Source organism: Equus caballus, chromosome 10 (assembly GCF_041296265.1).
Source record: "Equus caballus isolate H_3958 breed thoroughbred chromosome 10, TB-T2T, whole genome shotgun sequence".
NCBI lineage: Eukaryota > Metazoa > Chordata > Mammalia > Perissodactyla > Equidae > Equus > Equus caballus.
Window position 1 is genome coordinate 7548725 of NC_091693.1, and position 22265 is coordinate 7570989.

At 37.6% G+C, this 22265-nt stretch overlaps 2 protein-coding genes across 6 annotated transcripts in view; one reads left to right on the top strand and one right to left on the bottom strand.

The window, feature by feature from the left end:
• Nucleotides 1–72: 72 nt before the first annotated feature.
• ZNF382 (zinc finger protein 382) lies at nt 73–21720 on the bottom strand. The gene is given in 7 exon segments (XM_014733193.3): nt 73–269; nt 271–1669; nt 16425–16520; nt 16631–16711; nt 16793–16919; nt 19210–19283; nt 21400–21720. Coding segments are annotated over 6 exon segments (1764 nt in total). The 5' UTR covers nt 19219–19283; nt 21400–21720; the 3' UTR covers nt 73–217.
• The window catches only part of ZNF529 (zinc finger protein 529), a 54283-nt gene continuing 53586 nt past the window's right edge, over nt 21569–22265 (top strand). The window contains exon 1 of one of the 5 annotated variants that reach the window (XM_070224216.1): nt 21569–21880. The gene's annotated coding sequence lies outside the window, so the exon portion shown is untranslated. The remainder of the gene's footprint in view (nt 21881–22265) is intronic. The other 4 variants (XM_070224218.1, XM_070224220.1, XM_070224214.1 and 1 more) reach the window with 4 other exon arrangements.

Below are 22265 nucleotides of genomic sequence, written 5' to 3' on the forward strand. Positions count from 1 at the left end.
GTTTGTAGCAACTTGACAGAGGAAGTTTATGTCTGCTGAATCTAATACAAAATTGGGGCTTGTATTTTCAATGACTTTTGTCATTTCATCTGTCTAGTAAATTTTCGTGTGTGTTTTATAGGCTAGCAAACAGTAGGTAAATATGTGGTATAGTACCTTAAACTGTTGAATACTATTAGACTTGCAAGCAACATCATGTACAGGGTTTACTATGACTTTAAAAGTTTTTACAAAAAAAGTCACATCCTTTACTGAATTCCCATGGTTTCTACCTTGTGAATTTTCTGATGGACAATGAGGTTTGACTTACAACTGAAGAACTTCCCACAGTTTTTGCATTCATATGGTTTCTCTCCTGTGTGAGTTTTCTGATGGCGAATGAGGTTTGATTTCCTACTAAAGGCTTTCCCACACTGAGAACATCCATTGGATTTTTCTCCTGTATGTATTCTCTGATGAACAGTGAGGATTGCCTTCTGGCGGAAGGACTTCCCACATTCATTACAAATATAAGGTTTTTCCCCTGTGTGAATTCTTTGATGGAGAGTGAGGGTTGTCTTTTGGCAGAAGGACTTCCCACATTCATTACAAATATAGGGTTTCTCTCCTGTGTGAGTTCTCTGATGTACGGTGAGGGTTGTCTTCTGGATAAATGCCTTCCCACATTCATTACATTGATATGGTTTCTCTCCTGTGTGAGTTCTCTGATGATCAATGAGGTATGACTTCTTTCTAAAAGCACTTCCACACTGAGTACATTCATAGGCTTTCTCCCCTGTATGTGTTTTGTGATGTCTAGTAAGGGTTGCCTTCTGGCGGAAGGACTTCCCACAATCCATACAAATGTAGGGTTTCCCTTCTATATGTGTTTTCTCATGAAGAGTGAGGGCTGTCTTTTGACGGAAGGCTTTTCCACATTGATTGCAAACATAAGGTTTTTCACCTGTGTGAATTCGCTGATGTTCAATGAGATATGACTTCCTTCTAAAGCTATTCCCACAGTAAGGACACTGAAATGGTTTCTCTTCTGTTTGAGATTTCTGATGCATAATAAAAATTGACTTCCTGCAGAGGAATTTCCCATATTTGCTATATGCATGGGGCTTCTTCTCCATAAGATTTTGTGGATGGACACTGAGGTTTGACTTTTCAATGAAGGCTATTCCATCTTTATTGTATTCGAAGGGTTTTTCTCCTCTGTGAGCTCTAGTATGTGTAAATAACATTCCTTTCATAAAGAAGGATTTTTCATAGTCATTATGTTCAAATGATTGCTCTGGAGTTTGAAGCTTCTGATGCTGAATAAGCTCTTGTTTACTACTCAGACTTCTTTCTGTTTGTTTATAGATATTCACTGCAGTATGAATTTTCTCATGCTTAGCATTGAGGAGTGACTTCTCCCATCCATTACTGTCACCAAACTTCTCTCTTACAGGGCTTATATTTCTATAGACTAATTCTGAAATATTTTTCAAAACCTTTCCATCAGGTTTGTATTCACGTAGTGTTGTTTTGGAAATAATATGGTTCTTGCCTACAGTAAGTGTTTTCCCCAAAATATTACTTCTTTCCTTTATTAGTCTTTTGTGGTTGATGAAAACTGATCTAGAATGCCTGTCTTGGTATTCTCTGAACTTCACTAAAACATCTTCAGCTTTCCCATCTTCTTCTAGAAAAGAATACAATTAACAACACTGTAAATCTTCACAAATATGTTATGGATTTACAAACCACCCATGGTGGGACTGTCTGTCTCACTATTGTCATCTATATAAAAGCCAAAATAAATTACCTCTCGGTAGGGAAAATGCACAGAACATAAACACAAATCCTGCTACACTGTTAAAATGAAGAAAAATTGGCATAAGCAAACAACACTCATATCTTTGGCATGTTGTAAATATAAGCTACATCGAGAGGTGTGATAAACACAAGGACAAGCAAAGGATGATGAAAGTAGGATTGTTTTTGGAATGGGTAGATTCAGAAATAACGGAATAAGCCTATCAAGGGTACTAAATAGTAAGCAAGGAAAACTGTTCAGGTAGAGATGAAAGCCTAAATGTTTATTCCCTCATGCCTAAATAAATGTTATAAAATGCTTCCATTTGTTTCTTCCTCATTTGCATTTAGCCCATCCATGGCAAATGAACTTTCTCAAGCCCTCATTTCCTAGTGTTGACAGAAACACTGGTCTATAATGTAGGCCCTCACTCTCCACATAACTATGATTTATTTTCTCTTGAAAGGGAAGAATTAGGAAAACATTTCCATTCAGAACTGTAAAATAAACCAGAGGACAAAGCATACTTACAACATGAATATAATCACTATTGTATTCTGAGTGCTGCTACCATCAATTTATTCTTCCAGAGAAGGTCAATAACTAAATTCTCTTTTCAGTTTTAGGGAAGGATGGGTTCAAGTCTTCCTCTGAATGTAGTAAGGTAACTTAACTCTGCGATTCCCTATCAAAGCTGTGAAGGACTGGATTCTTCAATGTATGTGTATAGTAATGATTGAATTTAACTATTATTTTTCCTATAAATTCTTGGCTATATCTTACTATTGATACCTTACTACCACCCCATATCTGGTGGGGCAATTTTAAAGATGAATTCATCTTACTCTTGACTTGCATCTTATTTACAGTAGCCCTAAACTGGAAATGGCCCAATTATCTGTCAAAAGGTAAGCAGGTAATATTGGGTCATGTATTTATACAATGGAACACTACTCATCAATAAAAAGGAAAAAACGTACTGATACACAATGACAAAAGGGATGAATTGCAAACATTTTTCAGAGGGAGGCTTTATGCAAAAGAGTACATATTATACAATTACACTTATGTGCAGTTCTAGAACATGTGAAACTAATCTGTATTGGTAATTGGAGTTACACTGCCTTCCTGAGAATCTCAACCATCTTCAGGAACATGCTCCAATTTATCCAAAAGCCTTTACATATTCTTTCTACACTTCAATGTCTAATTTGTCTGAAATTAGAAGTCTGGACCATTCATTTCAAGAAATCTTTCAATAACCTGCTATTTTAATATGAATATTCTATGCAAAATGTTCAATTTGAAAATATTGCCTTCTCAACTAAAACTTATGCTCTTAGAAGTCAATACTGTATTGGTTATCTTTTTTGAAACCTTCTGAGTATACATTAACACACTGTTATCTGAGGTGAAGGGATGTGATTTTGGCATGTATATCTAAAAAGAATTTACCATTACATGATTTCTGACTGGATGTGAAAGATGTTTAGCTTTCATGGTACCACAGACAGTCAGGTAACTATTGAATATCTAGACTCTTACAAGCTACAATTAGGAAAAGTAAAAGAGAGGAACTTATTTTGGAGGAATTGCTAATCAGATAGGGAAAGAAGTCTCAGATAAAACAATGTTGAATTAGGGATCAAATTATTAGCTCACATCAGAGGATATGTCTGTTTGCATGTTATAGACAATAAGTAGAAAGTGAATGCAGAAAAAAAGGAATTTATGTGGTCTGGAGTAGTTAAGAAACATTTCATGGAGGAAGTGAAACTTGATCTTGTAACTAAAGGATATGTAGTATTGTGTGGTAAAGAATACAACCTTGCCCACTAAAGTCTGACATTTGCTTTTGGCTTCTGGGAGATAAGCTCTAAGTCTTTGGAATGTCATGCCTGACAGTGTCTTTGTTTGCCTGGGAGCCTTTGGGCAGCCAGAAAGTAACAATGTGATTTAGTGTGGGGGCTATACAGTATCAGCTTGATACTGCCCCCCCCCCCCCCCCCCCGCTTACAGGGCTGGAAACTGAGATCAGCCACATGGGCAGCCAATCATGTTTATGTGATAGAGCCCCATTATAAACTCTGGACACTAGGCTCAAGTGAAGCCTCCCTGGTTGTCAATATTCTGTATGTATTGTCATGCCAGCAAAGTAGTGCTATCCATGACTCCACAGAGAGAGGACTACTAGAAGCTCTGTGTTTGGTAGTTTCCTGGACTCTGCCCTTCATGCTTGGCTTGATTTTGACCTGTATTCTTCCTCTCTAAAGCTGTGAGTAATACAGCTTTCAGTAAGTTCTGTGAGTCCTTCTGGTAAATTACTGATCCCAACAGTAGTCTTGGGACCCCTGAACTTACAGTTGGCATCAGAAATGAGGGTGGTCTTGTGTGTACCACTGTACCATCTAACTTTGTAGTTGGCTAACTTTCCAAGTATCCTTATGGGCATATAGCCACTGTATTTAATGAAAGGTCCAGTTGTAAGGAATAAAATCAATTGTATGGAGTACATTTGGGAGACTAGAACAAACAGAGATTAGCAAGAATTCTCAGTCACAGAGAGAGAGACATTTGGAATGACCAGATGGGATATTATTCTGTCAGCCCTTGAAAAAGAAGGGATTTAATTTCATATAATAAGTGATATCTTTTTAGCATATTGACAATATAAACTAAAAGAACTAGTGAAAAATCACAGCAAATCCAAATAGTAATTACAGCAGTCCACACCTGAAATAACATGGCTTTCATTTTGGAAGATGTCAGTGGCAAATGAGAATATGAGAGCAAGTAAAGATTTTCGCAGAGTGAAACAAAATAACACAAATTGTGGAGAAATCATTACAAAAGTATAACAGATGATGGAATCAATCTGATACTACAAGGGGCTGATTATGGGAACAAAAGGATATAGAAACAAGTAAGGATAAAGAAAAGATAATGACTGTTATTTCTGATATATCAATAACCAAAAGGCTGAGACAACTGATTGTTGTATTGCTGTAGGCAGATTAAAATAAACCACTAGAGTTCAAGTGAGAAATGGGCTGAAAGTGTCTATTTGAAATATAACAAGAAAATCACAACTTGAGAATGGATCAGATTATTATAGCTTACAGGACTTTTATAAAGACAAGGACTGAGGATGAAGAAAGATTTTTTAAGGGCATTGAGGACAGCCTACTGAAATAAAATCCATTTATTCAACAAATATTTATTTTCCCAGGCAAAAGGGAAGAAAAGCAACCAAGATGTGAAAAGGCACTCAGGAAAACAGGATGAGGAGGAGTTTATGTTTTTGACCTAAATCAAGGCAGGTAGATAGCAGGAATCTGAGCACTATGATATGAAACATAGAGATTTATTGGAAAGAAATGGCAATACTGAAATGATCACTTTGGTCCAAGGCGTATGGATTTTGAAATCTGATGGCAAGTCTCAGAGAATGGGATATGAGACTGAGTGCAGGGAGCAAGTATAAGGCATTGCACAGGGAAAGAAAGAAAATGAGAACTAACAGGAACATAGCAATTAGACAATGATTTCCCTTTTATTTTTTGGATGGCTTTAAGAATACCTACAGATCTCACTCATAAAGAGAAGGTAAAAACAACAAACAAACACATAGAGACAGAGATTGGATTAGTGGTTACCAGAGGGGAAGGGAGGAGAGAGGCGGGCAAAAAGGGTGATTAGGCACATGTGTGTGGTGATGGATGGTAATTAGTCTTTGGGTGGTGAACATGATGCAATCTATACAGAAATCAAAATAGAATGATGTACATCTGAAATTTTTTTAAATGCCCATAAATTGGAGGCTATAACAAAAGAAGAAAGATTGAGGACTGAAATCTTAAAGAAAGAGATGAAAAACAGGAGGCAGAAAGGAGTGAGGAGAAAGCCTAGGCCAGAGCCTTTACTGGGGCTTGCTTTCAGGGAAAGGGCAGAGGAAACAGGGTAAGATTGGCTAGTTTGAATAGTGTTGGCAGCCTATGGGTTTCAGGGGTGGTTTCCAGTTGTCTGGTACCTGGCCCTGGGTGACTCAGGGAAGGGGACATATTGGCTTGGTGTGTGCGAGTTAGATAAAGGAGATGGTTGAGGGTATGGTCTTGGGATTGGCTTGTTTGTAGATGAAAGGTGTGCTCACCAACAAGTTGTTTACTGTCTCTAGGAATTAGCTAGCTCTGGGAGGGGCAGTCTCTCCCTAGCCAGCAAGGGCCCCCAAAGATGTTGACACATTATAAAATATAGAGAGTAAAAAATATAATTAACACAGTGGGTAAAATGCTGGCATATTATCAACAAGTCAAAGCACTGGCACTAATCTATAATAGTAATCACTGCATTTCCAACTGCCGAATACTCTCGGGAAAATAAATTTCACTTAAGAATGTTCTTGATAGAGCAGGGAAAAAAACCCGTCAATTTTGTTAGAGCTCTACCCTTGAGCACACATGTTTTCAATACTCTGTGTGATGATTAAAGAAGTAAACATAAAGCACTTCTGTTACACTAGAGTATAATGTATTTTGTGAAGAAAAGTGCTGGTGTAATTATTTGAGGTGAGGACCAAATATCTACCTTTTGTGGAACAGCATTTTTACTTGAAAGTACAGCTATTATTCAGACATGCTATCTGGTAGACATTTTCATGAACAATGTGAGCCTGTCAATTCAAAGAAAATGTCTGGCAATATTTGTTACTGATGATAAAATTTAAGCTTTCAAGTTAAGGTCATTATGTTGGAAAGCTTATATTTGCTACTGTGAACCTGTCAGTTTCCCAAAACTTAAAGAATTCTCTGATGAGACTGCCAGTGATATTAACAAATGTGGATTTTTTTTATATTGTATATGGAAATGTGTCAAAATTTGGAAGATCTATATATCTTAGCGAACTGTTACTTTCCAAATGACCAACACATGATATTACAAAAAAAATGTATGGGTAAAATATCTATTTAAATAGACCACTGGATTTTATGTAACAATGTACAAAAGTTCATTGTTATGGTTTCAGATTCTATATTGCAACTAACTGTTTAGGAACTACGAATTGTTAAGTTTGGGTGTAGTATTAATGAACAATGTCCATGACAATCTAAAATGGATTTTAAAATATTTCTCTTTCAAAATACACATATGCATGAAGATTTTCTTCATATATTTCAATTAAAACAACATATTGCAACAAACTGAAGGTAGAATCAGATGTGAAAATCAGCTGAATTCTATTAAGCAAGACATTAAATAAATTTCAATCATGTAACAATGCCACTTTCCCACTATTTTTTCTTTTGAAAAATAGTTATTTTTTGTAAAAATATCATTTTTATGTCAATAGGTAATGAGTTTATTATTTTCACATTGTTTTAAAATGAATTAATAAGTGAATATTTTAAAATCTTGTTTTAATTTTTAACAGGGTACTTATGTCACCAGCCACGGACTCTAACCTACTTTTTTCTTCTCTTGTCTGACCTATTTTTCTTGCCTTGTTGAAAGGGTGCAGAAGTTCCTTTCTCTAACTGCTTAGGGTCTCAAGGTTGTCAATTTCAGCTATATTCCAGCAAGAAGATCTAAAGCCAACTGCCCTGGACACAAACTGCTCTGAACCGGATGAGACCAGTCCAGACCACAACTGCAAGAGTGACACCTGCACAAACAGGCAGAGAGCTGTACTAAAGTAAGCTGACCTCATTAACATCCTATCTTCTCTTCTGGGAGGATCAAAGCAGCCATTTTTAGATCACGCAATGTACGTAAAGGCATGTTTTCAAACCATACCCACCTCTACACACAATCATGAAACTTTCCCTTTTCAATATTCATTCCCCACCCCAAATAAAAGTACCCACTTCCCCACTGGGGAGCCATAGCTTTGTGAATTTATTCCCTATGGTCTCCTTTTGTTTGCTGCATGCTGCAAATAAAATTATGTTTTGTGTGACAACTACTACTGGTGTAGGTTTTGATTTTAACTCACCAAGGAGTGGACTCACTTTGGTCTGGTAACACACACACACAGTTCTTTTCATCCTTAATAGTGTTAAGAGTATAAACAAGTCCTAAGACTAAAAAGTTTAAGAAATGCTAATCTAGACATCCAGATTCTGCTAACGGCAAAGAAGTCTGTATCAAAACAACCTTCCAGCTGATAACAATGATAAACTATGGACTAAGTGGAAAAAACTAACTTGTTTGAAGGCACTAAAGCAGGCAGAAACTGGAGTGGATACAACCTTTGAAAAAAAGAAACCACACTGCATAAGATCTATATTTTTCCAGGTTTTTTAACATGTGTCCTGGTAATTTAAACAGCACACAGCGGTTAGATCTCAAGGAGAAAGCAGGAGTCATCCCGTGCAGAAGAATCAGAGATTGGAGTTCAGGACTGCCAGAGTGGCTATAAATTTAGGACAATATCCGAGAATGAAGTCACAGAAGGACAGCCCCAAAGTTAGCATAAACCCCTCCTCAAAATCTTGGTTAACTGCCTTTCTGCAGGGCAAGGCTGCAGTGAGAACAAAGGCAAAAGAAAGCTGGAGCTCTGAGAGAAGTGAGCAAAAATTTCAGCAGTTACTTAGCTCTGGAAAAACATAGTTTTTAATTCTAGTCCTGTACCAAGTTAGAGGAACCTGGTTAAAACTTTGGTCTTTCTATTGAAACCCTAGAACAGCCATGTATTCCGAGTAAAGGCTGCATCCCAGGACTCAAAGCAACACCATAAAAACAAAGGTAAAACTGAAACTGAAATAGAAATAACCTAAAAAGCTTAAAGCAATCTGTCAAAGGAATCAACATGAGCCTCCAGTAAGTTAACTGCCTACTAGATTAAAGCTCAGCAATCTTCAGAGGAAGAAAAAGGATCCAGTATCTGCACATGGTATCCACAAGGTTTTCATGAGAAGAAACAGGAAAATGTGACCAATAAAACAGATGAAAAGCAGTCAACAGAAACAGACTGATTCAGGTCCTGTGTTGAAATTAGAAGATAAGGAATTTAAAATAACTATGATGAATATGTTTACAAAGCTACAAGAAAAGATAGAAATATGGTGGAAGAGACGGAGTATTCAGGAGAGATCAGGAAATGCAAAATTAAAAAACCCCAGTATCTGAAACATGAAATTCATTATACGGATTTAACAGCAAGCTAAAGTCTGGAAGTCTGGTTAACAGAAATTACCCAAACTAAAAGAAGAAAAAAAATAAAATCCTCAGTGAACCAGAAGATAGGATGAAATGATTTAAAATATAATTGAGAATAGAACAGAAAAATTAGTTGTAGAAATACTGGCCAAAATTTTCCCAAATTTGATCTAAAACAAGAACCCTGTGACGTTGCTAAATTCACTTTTCTTTTAGATTCCTTAGGGTTTACTATGTACACAATCATGCCACATACAAATAAACACAGTTCTCTTCCTAATTGGTAGCTTTTTAACTTCTTTTTCTCACCTTATTGTATTGACTTGTGTCCAGCACAATGTTTAATAGAAGTGGTGAGAATGAGCATCCTTTCTTTGTTTTTGATCTTAGAGGAAAAGTATTCAGCCTTGCATCATTGAATGTAACAGTAGCTGTTTTTCAAAGATATCCTTTACGAAGCTGAGGAATTGCCTTTGATTGCTAATCTGTTCTAAGGTTTGTAACAAATAAAAATTGAATTTATTTTCCTCTGTCTACTGAGATGATTACGTGGTTTTTCTTTTTTTTTCCTAGTTAAGTAGCAGCTTAGATCCTTGATTTTAGATCCCTTTTCACCTTTAAATGGTGAATTACATAGATTGATTTTTGAATACCAAATCAACTTTGCCTTCCTGGGGTAAACTCTTTTTGGTCATGAGGTATTATCCTTTTCAAATATTGCTAGATTCAGTTTCATAATATTTTGTTACGGATGTTCATATCTAGTTTCATGAGGTATGTGATGTGTAGTTTTCTATCCTTATAGTGCCTTTGGTTGTACATAATGCTGATCTTACAAAATGAGTTGAGAAGTGTTCTACTCTATTATTGGTGTAAAATTGTTTGTATATTCCCTAATTATCCTTTTAATATCTGTAGGATCTGTAGTGATGTCATATCTTTAATTTTTGATATTGGGGATTTGTGTCTTCTCTATTTCTTGATTAGAACATATAACTATGGTTTATTAATTTTAGTGATTACTTTAATGAATCAGCTTTTGGTTTTTCTCATTTTCTCTACTGTTCTTCTGTTACGTATTTGATTGATTTCAGCTTTAGTCTTTATTTTTTTGTTTACCAACTTTTGAGTTTAATTTACTTTTCTTTTTCTAATTACTTAAGGTGACAGCTTAGATCCCTGATTTTAGACCCTGATTTAAAGGGATAAAATTTTTTAAAATGCTGCGTTAGTTGCATCCCATAAATTGTGATTTGTTGTTTTAATTATCATTCAGTTCAAAATATCCTCCAATTTACTTTAGGATTTCTTCTTTGATTCATGGGTTATTTGGAAATGTGATTAATTTCCAAATATTTGGGGAATTTAGAGATCTCTGTTTTTGATTTCTAAATTAATTCTGTTGTGGTCAGAGACCATACTCATGATTTCAGTTCTTTTTAATTTGTGATACTTGTTTTATGGCCCAACATACAGGGTCTATCTTGGTGAATGGTCCATGTAAAATGTTCTATACAAATTAACTATGTACAATTGGTTGACAGTGTTTTTAAGCCTTCCATAGCCTTACTGATTTTCTTTCTTTTGTTCTCTCAATTGCTGAGGGAGGCGTGTTATATGTCAAGCTATAATAATTCTGCTCCTTTCAGGTCTATCAGTTTTCCTTCATGTATTCCATGCATTCTCAGTGAAGGTGATATTGTTTCCAAGGAAGCAAAATTTGTTCTGGGGAAAATGAAAAACAAAACAGATATTACAATGGTTTGAAGCTCTGTTAGGACTGTGACGACTTGTGATGAAGTATCCCTCTTTATCACTGTAATATTCTGTGTTCTGAAATACACTTTGATATATAACCACTCCCATTTTCTTCTGCTTAGCATTTGTATGTGTAATAGAGTCTAATTCCATATTTGATGTCTTACTGTTGTCAACTTCCTAGACCCACCACCCCTCTTTTTTCCCCTCTTACCCCACACCTAGGAAAGCCAATTGGAAAGCTTGCATGCTCTCTCTGTTGGTGCTGGTGGTTAGTTCAAACCATTCATGTCCTAGCCCACATGTAGAACCCCCGCCTGACTGACCTCCTAGCCACAATAAACACCAAAGCCAAACACCCATCCTTGCTCTCTCAAGACATTTGAGGACCTGCTTGTGAGTCTTCCCTGCTCTGCCTAGAAAGCCTCATGCCAGATTTCAGTCTTGCTATCTGAACCAAATTTTGACTGAGTAGGGGGGCTGATCTCTTCTTCACCTGGGGTAACTACAAGACAGCATGGTATACATTTTTTCATCTTTTTATGTTTCACCTGTGTCTTTACATTGAATATGTGTTTTTTTAATACACACCACATAGTTGGTTCTTCTTTTCATTTCAGATATTGAAGAGTCATCTTTAAAAGTTTCATTTGGTTCTTATTTCCATCTTTGCTATCTTGCTAAGATGTTATGTTCATTTTTGCTTTGCATCCTTGGAGCTATTGAGGTCACTTACAATAGTTGTTTTAATATCGTTGTCTGCAGAGTCTACTACATCTATCTTTTTTAGGTCTGTTTTTATTGACTGAGTTTTTTCCCTACTGACTGAATTTTTTCCTGTTTATGAGTCATATTTTCCTGCTTCTTCATATGTTTAATAACTTCTGACTGGACATCAGATATTATCAATTTAACATTGTTGAGTTTAAGATAAGGTTGTATTTTCATAAAGAGTACTGGTCTTTTTCTGGCATTATGTGGCAGCTACAGAGTTGCACCACTAGGATCTCCCTTCAAAACCAAACTTGCCACCCACGTGCAGGAAGTGTAGTTATTGACAGCCTCCAATTGTTAGCATTATCAAGATGCTCTTCAGATTTTGAACCAAACCAGGGTCTCCAAAGGGAGTCCCCGTCCAGTGACTGAACACTGAGAGGGCACTAGAGGCTGGCCATTTCTGCCCATGGGGTACTCCTCTGATGGACAGTCTTTGTTTCAGACTGCCCTGTTAGGTTGGTTGAGACTGTGAGATCTGCATAATGGTCTGAGGCTCTCTCTGCCCAATCTTGTTACCTTCTCCCTTTCCTTCCACAGGTATCACACCTGTATCATGGTCTGATGGCTTTCTATGTCTGATATTACTTTCTTCTTCTTTTATATTTCATAGATATCACCTCTAAGAAATCTATTATACTCCTAACTCAATCTCAACATCTCCATCCTGGAGGATCTGACAAACACACAACAGTTATTTTTGATCAGTTTAATCCTTTTGATGATTTTGTTTAAGCTCTTTTATGACAAATCTTGCAAAGTCTTTAATCTATGGCTAATCTAGCCCCGTTTATTAGGTGTGTCCTTTCCCGGGTGTCTATCTAATGTCCTATGTATTAACAAGTTCTTTTCACTCTGGCTGGAGGGAAATAAAGTGATTCCTGGTGGAGTAGGCTATGAGAATTTTTCATCTTACAACACCATGGTAATTGTATTTTCCTTAGAACATGTCCTTGTCTAGTCTCATGGTTTTGTTTTTTTTTCCTTCTTCTCCCCAAAGCCCCCCAATACTTAGTTGTATATTCTAGTTGTAAGTCTCATGGGGTTTTACCTGCACACATGCAGACTTATATTTAGCCAAAGACTCAAGGAGAAGATTTTCCAGATTTGGGGAACTCTTTCTCTGCATAGCTCCCTCTTTTTGAGAAGTGTGTCCTACAAATTCTAGCCACTTAAATCTCCTTGAATGTCAATGTCAGTCCCCTCAAGTCAGTAAAATTGCCAGGTTCTTTTTGGATTCCTCTCTCTGCACTGCAGTATGGAAGTTGCCTTCAGATGAAAGCCTGGAATGAGGTAGGGCTCATCTCACTTGTTTCTCTTCTCTCAGGAATCCAGGCCTGTGCTGCTGTTGTTCGATATCTGAAAATAGTTTTGTCTAGTTTTCTAGTTGTTTCCCGTAGGAATATAATCCCAGACTCTGTTACTTCCTCAGGGCTGGAATCAGAAGTTTTGAATTATAAACATGCAGGCCCAGATGACTTAATAATGATTTTCATCAAACGTGTAAGGAAGCAATAATACCAATCTTACACAAATTCTATAAGAAAATAGATGAAGAAGAAACACCCCCAATTTGTTTGATACGGCTGACACAATTCTCATACAAAAATTTTCACAGACATTACAGAAAAACCACAGACCACTATTCTTGGTAAAACTGTGTAAAACCTTACTAAACTATTAGTAAACCAATTTCAGCAATCTATAAGAAGGATAACACATCTTGTCCAACTGGGGTTCATTTCAAGAGTCCAAGGTTGGTTTAAAATTTGAATTAATCAATGTAATACATATAGTAACATATTAAAGAAGAAATGTCATATGACCATCTCAACAGATGCAGAAAAAGCATTTGTTATAATCAACACTCATTCAAAATTAAAGCCATCAGAAAACTTGGAAAGGAAGAGAACTTCCAGAATCTAAGAAAGAGCCCTTACAAAATGCCTACAGTTAATATTATGCTTAAGGATGAAATATTAAATGTCTTCCTTCCAAACTGAGTGAACTGCTAAGAATGTTCATTCTCACCGCTTCCATTCAACATTGTACTGTAGGTCCTGGTCAGTACAACAGGGAAAGAAAAACAGATGAAAGCAATAAAGTATGCAAATATAGAAGCAAAATGTTTTATTTCAGGAAGGCATGTTTTATATGTATAAAATCTAAAAGAATATACCAAAGCAAACAAACAAAGAACAGCAGCAACAACAATAAATTTTAATACCATCAGTATAAGTATGCAAAGCCAATATATAAAAGTCAATTGTGGCTATGTATATTAACAACAAACTGGAAAAAGAAATTTTAAAAATTCTACTATTTACAATAGCATCAAAAATATTAAAAGCTTAGAGATAAACTTAATGAAAGATGTATAAGACCCCTATGCTAAAAATAACAAAACACTGCTTACAGGAAGTAGAGAAGCTAACTAAAATGGAAAAATATAACATAGTCATGGACCAGAAGACTAAATATTGCTAAGAAGTTAGTTCTCACCAATTAAAATCCCAGCACACTTATTTAAAGAAATCAAGAAGTTGATTCTAAAATGTATTTGAAAAAGAAAATAACCTAGAATAGCCAAAATGATTTTTAAAAAGAAGAAAGAGGATTTACTCTGACTTCAGGACTTATTAGAAAGCTACAATAATCGAAGACCAGGTGGTCCTGGAAATAGAACTTAAAACATACCAAAGGAAAGAACAGTCTAAAAATAGACTGACAGTAACATGATCAAACAACATTTGGTAAGATTGCCAGACCAATTTAATCCAACTCAACAAGTGATGTGACAAATTGACATCCATATGGAAGAAAACAGACCCTCAAGCCTTACCTCACATCATAAACAAAATTTAATATGAGATGGGCCAAAAAACTAATAAAAAAAGCAAAATATACATAACATTTTTAGAAGAAAATACAAGGAACTATCTTTACAACCAAGGAGAAGGCAAATATTTGAGAGGTCAAAGAAATAATTACGAAAGAAAAAAATGATAAACTGAACTTCATCAAAGTTAAAAACTTGTGCTCTTTGAAAGACACCATTAAAACGAATTAGGCAAGCCATACACTAGAGGAAATATTTGCAACACCTATGTCAAACATAAGACTTCTATCCAGAATATGTAAAGAATTCCTACTACTCAAGGAAAAAAATATACTACTCAATGAAAAATGGGTAAAATATTTGAAAAGGCAGCTCTTAAGAAGATATAAAAAGCACTTGAAAAAGTGCTCAACATTATCAGCCATAAGATAAACCTAAATTAAAACTGCAAAGATACATTACCACACTCTTTAGAATGACCAAAATGAAAATACTGATAACATCAAATGGAGAAGAGAATGTGGGGCAATCAAAATTCTCATACATTGCTGGTAAAAATTTAAAATGGTACAGTAACTTTTAAAAACTGATAGTTTCTTAAAAAAGTGAAATATATACCTGCCTTATGAATGAGCAATACCACCTGCTAGGTGTTTACTGAGGAGAAATAAATACATATGTCCACAAAAAGAGTTTGACAAGAATCTTCACAGTAGCTTTATTCATAATAGCTCCAAACTGGAACATTTCAAATTTTTTTTCTATTAACAGGAGATGCATAGACAAACTGGTATATTCATACAGTGAATACTACTCTGTAATTAAAATAAAACACTTATATATGTAAAAACAAGTATAAATCTCTCTGACATTTAGCTGAGTAAAAGAAAGTAGACATGAAAAAAGGTCTAGAATAGCCAAAACTAACCTATGCCAACAGAAATCACAACTTTGATCGTCTTAGTGGGAGGCAATAACTTGGAAGAGGCCTGATGGAACTTAATGGGTTAATGGAAGTGTCCTTCATCTTGATTAAGCTGTGAGATACATGGGTTTATACTTCTATCAGAACTCAAAGAACTTTACACTTACGATCTCTATGTACATTATACCTAGCATGGAGTGGATTTGTGGTAGGGTAATAGCAGTCAGTATCTCTATAAACCTAAGGCAAACAAGGAAAGCACTTACATGGGAGTGATATTCAAAATTAAAATTTAGATTTTAGAGGCATGGAAGTTAGACATGTATAGGCACCTCAAAGACCTCAGGCCTTTACAAATAGATCCCTAATAAGACTACTATAAAAAACACAACACAGAAAATAACAGGTGTTGCTGAGGATAGGGAGAAACTGGAACCCTTGTGCACTGTTGGTGGGAATGTAAAATGGCGCAGCCACTATAGAAAACAGTACGGCAGTTCCTCAAAAAATTAAACATAAAATTACCATATGATACAGCAATTCTACTTCTACTATGTACTTCTAATCCTACTACATACCCAAAGGAATTGAAAGCAATGACTCAGATAGATATTTGTACACCCATGTTCATAACAGCATTATTCACAGTAGCCAAAAGGTGGAAGCAACCCAAGTGTCCTCTGACAGATGAATGGATAAGCAACATGTGGCATATACATACAATGAAATATTATTCAGCCTTAAAAAGGAAGGAAATTCTGATACTTACTACACCATGGGTGAACACTGGGGACATTATGTTAAGTGAAATATGCCAGTCACAAAAAGGACAAATACCATATGCTTCCATCTATATGAGGTACCTATGATTAGTCAAAGTCATAGAGACAGAAAGTAGAATGGTAGTTGCCAGGGGCTACTGGGAGGGGATAATTGGGAGTTTATTGTTTATAGGTACAGGGTTTCAGTTCTGCAAGATGAAAGAGTTCCGGAGATGAATGGTGGTGATAGTTGCACAATAATGTAAATGTACCTAATGCCACTGAACTATATGCTTAAAAATGGTTAAGACGGTAAATTTTATGTTATGTGTATTTTACCACAATTAAAAAAAAAAATAGATCCCTAAAAACATTCAAAGGTGTCAACTACCTGAGTCCACTGGACTGACTTTATCTGTACAGACTCACCTAGGTAGCTCTGACTTGGAAAAATTCTCTCTGTTGTCCATAGTTCTTCTCCTTGTTCCAACTTGCGGATCATATCGGGCTTACTCATGTGAAACCCTGATAATAAAAAATGAGACTTGGACTAAGCTGCTTGGGTTTCAAAACTACTTAAGGAAGAGAAGGATACAGCTTCAAGGCAGCAGACGAGGTACACATTAATGTCTTACCAAAGTTAATACCTGCACTAAGGCAAGTAAGGACAGAACCATACTTTCCATTACCAGAAAGGGATTCACCACCTCTGATCCCTGAAATTCAAAGTTCCATATGTTTCAGAAATTCTTGAAAGGAGATGCACAACATTGAAAGATTAAAGGAGTTTTCATTACCCACAGAGATGAGGTGGCAATAGTTTTCCAACATGACATCCCTGTAGAGGGTCTTCTGAGCAGGGTCCAGTTGCTGCCACTCCTCCTGGGAGAAGTCCACAGTCACATCCTTGAACGACACTGATCCCTGTAAGAGTATACTCTAGTTCATCCTACAGTGATTGCAACTAGTGAGAACCAGACACGTGAGACCTAGTTCTGACCATGTTCAGTGGTCAGACTAGTTTTCTTATTTTGTGTTTTATATAGTAGAACATTCTCTTTGAAAACAGATTCATCTGTATTTACTATCTCATGCTAAAAATATACAAGATCATACTATGTGCCTTGAACGCGATTGGTTGCCTGGTGAACCAAAATGAATAAAACCTTGACCTTGCTCTGGAGCAGTTACAGGCTGAGAAAGGCATACATGTAAATACATACACTCAATAGATATTACAGATGCAATGACAGAAATATGTCCAAGGGAAAGTGCTACAAAGTGAAGAAAAATTTCATTTTGTATTCCAAGGCTTCATAGAGGACATAAAAATTTTGTACTCAGAATGATTTTGTTTTGTAGGAATACAGAACATCGGCTTTTAAAATTCATGGGGAAAGGAAAACCAGTAAATTCAGCAAAATTTAGTAAAAGGCACAGTATGTTAGGAAAGAGTCTTTGAGCTCTAAGAAGAAAAAGGGATATGGAGGTAGGCAATGGGCACATTTATGAAATAATAACTGGATTTTTTCCTATAGACAGTGGTCTCAAAAATGTACTGAGCACACTCCCAACATATTTGTATTTATTTATAAATCATCAGTAGGCATTAATGGCGATTCATATTGTTAATGATTACTGCTCTTGAATGCAAACTGTTAGTATTTTCCTCCCTTTCAATACACTGTCTTGTACATTCCATTGTAATACATACCCCACTTTGGGTCTGTTGCTTTTGGAGTATAAAGAACATGAAGAAATGTTAAGTCAGCACATATATTATGTGATAAAATTTGTACTTTAGAGGCAATACTCTTGAAGACTAGAGAGGGCTTGAGGTATGTTAGGTGGGAAAGACAAGTAACCACTCTTAGGGATGTCTCCTAGATTAAGGTAATATTAGTGGTCTAGACAGGGGATAACTGGTTGCTATGATGAGTTGCAAAAGAATTGGTCATAAATTCATTGTAGAGTAAGAAAAAAAAGAAGCATAGCTCTTGGGTTATCTGCATAGGCAAGTGGGTAGGAGCTGGGACTAGAAAATGGAAATAGGAAACTGAAGAAAGAATACTCTGGACCAAAGGAGGTAATGAGGTAAACCTTGGAAATGTACTTGAAGTGTCTACAGAACACACAGGTAGCGATAGCTGCTGGAGGTTGGATATGTGGTTCCGCCACTCTGGAGAGAGGCTGGGATGGAGAGAGGTATTTGAGAGTCACTGGAATAAGATCAATATAACCTTTAGAGTGAACCAGATTGTACACACAGAAAAAGAGATGGTGTAGAGAAAAGAACCAATTAGCATCTGGGAAAAATCAACATGAAAAAGACTGTTAGATGAAGAAGAATTTTCTGAAAAAAAAGATATGAAAACAGGTCAAAGTATCACCTTTGATTCAAAAGAATACTTCAAGAGTGGACTGGCATATGCATTTCCTTCTCCTGCACCCACATATAAAAAACTAGAAGAAACTAAAAAGATAAGAATAAATCTATAAGAGCATTGAAATACTGGCAGGCCACAGTTTATAGGAATTGATGGTAGACATGGATAAAATAGATAGGAGGATCACAGAGGAGGAATGCAAAATCTTAATTTTCTGTATGACCTTGCAAACAAATCTCTATCCTGAAAACCTCACAAAACAGGACATCTTACCACAAATTAATAACATGATCTACCAATTCCACCCCTCATCATACCACTGCAAAACCTAGTCAATAGAAATGATCAAGGTTTTTCCAAGCCTGCTCCTTGACTCCTCACAACTTAGATTGCAAATCAGTGTCTCAACAAGATAGATTCATTCAAGTAACATATTCCCATTTAAATCAAGATAATACATTTCTGTTCCAGCAGTACTTTTGTGCTAAGACTAAGAAAGGAGATGCTGAATGATATGCCCAATCACTGTGTGAACATTGGCTACAACTAAAGGTGCACTTGGGGAAGGCTTAAATTTATCTAGTTGGAATAAGGGAAATTGGGAAAGAGGTGCAACCAGCGTGAGGGAGGTGAGGCACCTAGGCTGCAAATTTTAAGGACATACAGCGCTGAGAGTAGTCTTTAAATTTTGCACTTATGCCACTTGCTTGCCTCACTCAGTTTCATGGAAGCAAATCTCAATATCCGAGAAATTTAAGGATAGAGGAGCAAATGTTCACATAACCTGAAAACAAGTTATTTCAGAAAGAGAAGAAACATCATCTCACCTGAGGCATGGCTTTGAGATTTACAAGAGATGAACCTTCTCTTTTGAGCTCTTCTTTTGGAACAGGCAAGAATCCTGAGATGGCAGAGATGGGAGGATACAAAGAGCCATGTGAAACCACATTTGACCTAGATCTCCCAGAATAGCTCAGTTACCCGCATCAATTTTCACTCTTTCAGCACTTGCCCACTCTGTGTACGCACACACATTCAGGATGGAGATTAGTGGGAAAATGGACAAATCCTGCTCCCTCATCAACACCAGAAACCTAGTCCCTTGGTGAGATAGACGGGATTCTGGGAATGTGCTGTAGCTTGGAAATAGGGAATATTGTGCTTTGCCCTCTGCAGCTCTACCTTCCATCTCCCATGGAATATAGGTTCATTATGTATTTCTAAATTGTGCTTCGTGGACTTTCTACCCATTTACACTGTCACCAGCAGTATGTGAGAATACCTCCCCAAATCCTGATGAATGCAGGTAACAATTTTTAATCTCTGCCTATCAGATATGTTCTGTAGTTCTAATTTACATGTTTATTATGAGTGAGAATAAGCACCTTTTATTTCTTTTCTGTGATGGTATCTTCTTATAGTATGTCTAGTTTTCTTATGAGTTTTTATTTCCTAATTGGTTGACATTATCTCCTTTTTAAATTTAGTACATTAACCCTTTGTCTATTTTAAGTTGCAAATAATTTTTCTTAGTTACTCATATGACTATTAAAGCATTTTTACCTTGTGAAGATTTTGTTCCCTGTATGTTTTGCTGTTTAGCAACACTACATATTATATAATCCATATTTTCTCAATTGATGTGAAATGCCATCTCTATCATATATTACATATCCCTATATATACTTGAGAATATCTAGACTTTCTATTTAATTTCTCTACTTCATCTCTTCATTAATTCACCTGTATCACACTACTTAATAGCATAGTTATTGAAAATTAACTATTACTTATTATTAATTTAACTAACAGCTAATTTAAGTATTAACTATTGAACAACACTTTTTAGTAGTGCAGGTATGGAAATACAAAAGAAATTGATCTCTCCACACTATAGGCTTCCACGCAGAGAGGATAATATTTTGATAAATGAAGTCTGAAGTACTGACTGCTACAGTATTTAAATTAGCGAAATAACTATTTTAATTACTAAAATGAGACTGGCCTTGTGATTAAAAGTACCCCAAATACTTTTTCTTATCTTAGAATGCCTGAAGAAGCTACTGACTCTGCCATCGATTTCAACCAAAAGCAGGAAAACTCACTCATATATCAGTGTTGAAAGTGCTAGGTATGGGTAAAAATGGTTTTTTCCCCCGCACGCTACTCATAACACTATTCATTTCAACACACTGGTTTTAGTGCATACAGGGTTTCCCTGTAATGAATCTAATGAATGAATTAGATCTAATGAGTGAATCTGATGAATGAATGTAATGCTACATTGCTAGTGAGTTACAATTTTGGAAGCAGGCTTAATGACCACGATTCGGATAATCAAATCTTACACACCTAACCAGACAGTGGTCATACAGATTTTCCCAATCACAAAACCATCACAAATAATAACAGCAGGTTACAAACACATGCATAGTAACAGTCAATCAAACTTACTTCGAAAAGCCCCAGCCCATAGCACCCACAGGTCATTCACAACCTCAGACAGCACATTATAGAATTCTAGACAAGGTCAAAAATCACATCACAAATCACTTTCGCTTCTCCAGAGTCACCTAGTCTAGTCTCGAACACTACTCACATATAATCTAAAAATAGAGCCATGCAGGGGAAACACGAGCCAGGCAGCAACACGACTCCGTCCACTTTTCACACACAATCGGCCGCCACATCCCACAGCAGCACGCACCCGAAGGCAGCAGCTTGGGCACGGGGGCCGCCTCCATTCGGTCCGGACGCGCGCCCACACACACACACACACACACTCACACACACTCACACACACACACTCAGCGCCCACTGTGTGAGGCCCCGCTCCAGTGCGATGCAGCCTCCCCGGGGTCAAAACAAACAAAATTCCCCCTCGCGGAGCTCGCTCCAGGTCACACTCGATTGTCACCCTCAGGGTCACGCCCACGGACCACGCCCGAGGCCCCACTCGCACACATCTGAGCGTCTGGTTACCACGGGCCCGGTTCCGGTCCCCTCCTCAGAATTACCAGGCCCGGCTGGGACTCCCGGGTTCCTCCCTGGCCTCCTCACCGGGTCCCCTTCCCTAGCCCGCCTTCCCGGGCCGGAGCTCCCAGGTCCCTCCTCCTCCTCAGAGCCCGGAGGAGCCGCCAGCCTCACCCCGGCCACGGTCGGTCGTCTGCGCCTGCGCACTCCCGCGAGGCCCGAGCTCCCAGGAGTCTGCGGGGCGGCCGGCCAGGAGCGGCGCCGTCCCGGCTGCCGGCGCTTTATGTTTGTGTCAGCGTCCCCGCTTCTGCGGCTGCGACTAGGCTTCTCGCAAGCCCTGGGAGAGTTAAGGACCTTCGACCTCTGCTTCGTTTTCCGCTAGCTCTGCGGTCATCGTTTTCCGTGTGGCGAGTTGAAGGGACCCAGGTCTGGGTGCGGGAAGAGCTAGCTCACCGCAGGTCGGGCGGAGTTTCCCAGGTGCCGATGGGCAAGTGGAGGCAGGAGTCTCAGCCTCTGCTGAGGAAGGTGATTGCGGGTGTAGGTGCGATTGGGTGACGGCGTCAGTGTGGAATATGCTGATGAGACAGTATGTGTGTGTGTTTATGTGGTGGGGAGGCCCTGACTGGTCCCGATTAGGGTCCTGGGACCATGAGTGGGGGCGGGGCCTTTGGATGCCCGTGGTCTACTGTGACTGTAGAGCGCGTCATAGTGTGACCGTGTGATCCTGTGACAGCGCTGTTGTGACGACTGGGGACTGATCAAAATTGGCGTAATGTAGCTTTTTTTACTTTTAGGAGAGTGGGGCTTCATCTTTGCAGTTCTGGGGCTGAGGAATCTGTGGACAAGATCCCTGTGTGACTCGATCTCTGCCTATCAAAGACTCTGAGGCCCTTGTTAACCACAGAGGCCT